The sequence below is a fragment of the Colobus angolensis genome, unplaced genomic scaffold (assembly GCF_000951035.1).
Source record: "Colobus angolensis palliatus isolate OR3802 unplaced genomic scaffold, Cang.pa_1.0 Scaffold36, whole genome shotgun sequence".
NCBI classification, from domain to species: domain Eukaryota; kingdom Metazoa; phylum Chordata; class Mammalia; order Primates; family Cercopithecidae; genus Colobus; species Colobus angolensis.
Window position 1 is genome coordinate 1,082,268 of NW_012116932.1, and position 1,704 is coordinate 1,083,971.

Genomic DNA, 1,704 nt, shown 5'->3' on the forward strand with positions numbered 1-1,704 from the left:
GACCTCGTGATCTGCCCTCCTCAGCCTCCCAGAGTGCTGGGATTTCAGGCGTGAGCCACCACACCCGGCATCTTTTTTTTTTTAAGAAATGAGTCTCACTCTGTCAGCCAGGCTGGACTGCAGTGGCGTGACCTCAGCTCACTGCAGCGTCGACCTCCATGGCTCAAGCATTCCTCCCACCTCAGCGCCCTGAGGAGCTGGGATTACAGGCATACGCCACCAAGCTCAGATAGTTTTTGTATTTTTTGTAGTGGTGGGGTTTCTCCATGTTGCTCAGGCTGTTCTTGAACTCCTGAGCTCAGGCAATCCCCCTGTCTTGGCCTCCCAAAGTGCTGGGGTGACAGGCATGAGCCACCATACCTGGCAAGAAATCTTTATTAATTAGTTACTTAATTAAAGGACTTGGAAGAACTGCGAAGATGTTGGGTGAGAAATTTAGGACACAGTCCCAAGACCCACAAGGATATATGAACCAAAGAAGCAAAGGCACAATTATGGAAAATTCCCAGTTGAGGAAGGCTATGTGGATGTGATAGGGTTTAGAGGAGGGACTGCAGCAGCCTCAGTTACCATAGTAGGTGCTATCAGTTGCCTGCTCATATCTGTTTGACCACGTCAGAGCCCTTAGGCCTCTTTCCCAGCTGCCCACACTTAAGTTTCCTGGCCTGAGGGCTTTTTCTGGTCACTGAGGCATTTTGCCTGCTGGAGAAGTAAGATGGAAATATCGAGGAGTTAAGGGCCCTCAGGAGCAGCCCTCAGCCATGACTAATGAGGCTTGGTGGATTAATACCCCAGCTCCCTCCTCCTGAGCTGGGCTGACTCTATGCTGTCTGCTCTCTGCTGCCCCCAAGAGGCCCCCCATGGGACTGCGTCTCAGTTGTCCACAGTGAGAACTTGTTCCTTCCCCATTTCACTCCCCTACTGCCCTATTGGGGTTTTCTGGGATTACCTCCTAGATAAATGACTTACACTCAGATCCTTATCTCAGGGTGTCCTGGGGAACCCAATGAAGACACCTAGCAAGTAGGAAATGGGCATGGGAAGGAGAGCCAATTCTAACTGGTCTTTGTTCCTTTGTCACTCAGGGAATTTCACAGTCGGGGTCCCCTATCGAATCACTGTGACCGCAGTTTCTGCTTCGGGTTTGGCCCCTGCACCCCCTATCTGGGGGTTCAGAGAGGAACTAGGTAAGAGGTGGGGCTGGAGGATGGGGGGCTCCTGTAACCCAGGCCGACCTTGACCTACTGCCTTCCTCCCCAGCACCCCTAGTGGGGCCAACGCTTTGGCGACTCCAAGATGCCCCTCCAGGGACCCCCGCCATAGCGTGGGGAGAGGTCCCAAGGCACCAGCTTCGAGGACACCTCACCCACTACACCTTGTGTGCCCAGGGTGGAACCAGCCCCTCCGTCTGCATGAATTGTGAGCTTCTCTGCCTGCCAACCTATCCTCCCAGCCCCCACAAGACCCACCCATCAGTCAACCCCACCCCTTGCCCCCACGTGGGCCTCTTTGGCCCAGGGACCATACATAGTGTCCTCAATTCCCTCTTGGCTATCAATGTAATGAACTTTCATTCGGCCATTAAAAATGAGGATGCCAATCTATATTTATCGACATTGAAAGATGCCTGTCATATTTTATTAGTGAAAAAGATAAAAGGATGTCAAAATTCCGTGGTATGGCTCCACTTTTTTTTTTTTTTTT

At 51.8% G+C, this 1,704-nt stretch overlaps 1 protein-coding gene across 1 annotated transcript in view; it reads left to right on the forward strand.

The window, feature by feature from the left end:
* IL27RA (interleukin 27 receptor, alpha) overlaps positions 1-1,704 on the forward strand; it is a 27,296-nt gene that overhangs the window by 22,082 nt on the left and 3,510 nt on the right. The window contains exons 10-11 of the mRNA XM_011953398.1: positions 1,086-1,187; positions 1,261-1,419. Of these exons, the coding sequence (XP_011808788.1) occupies positions 1,086-1,187; positions 1,261-1,419 (261 nt within the window). The remainder of the gene's footprint in view (positions 1-1,085; positions 1,188-1,260; positions 1,420-1,704) is intronic.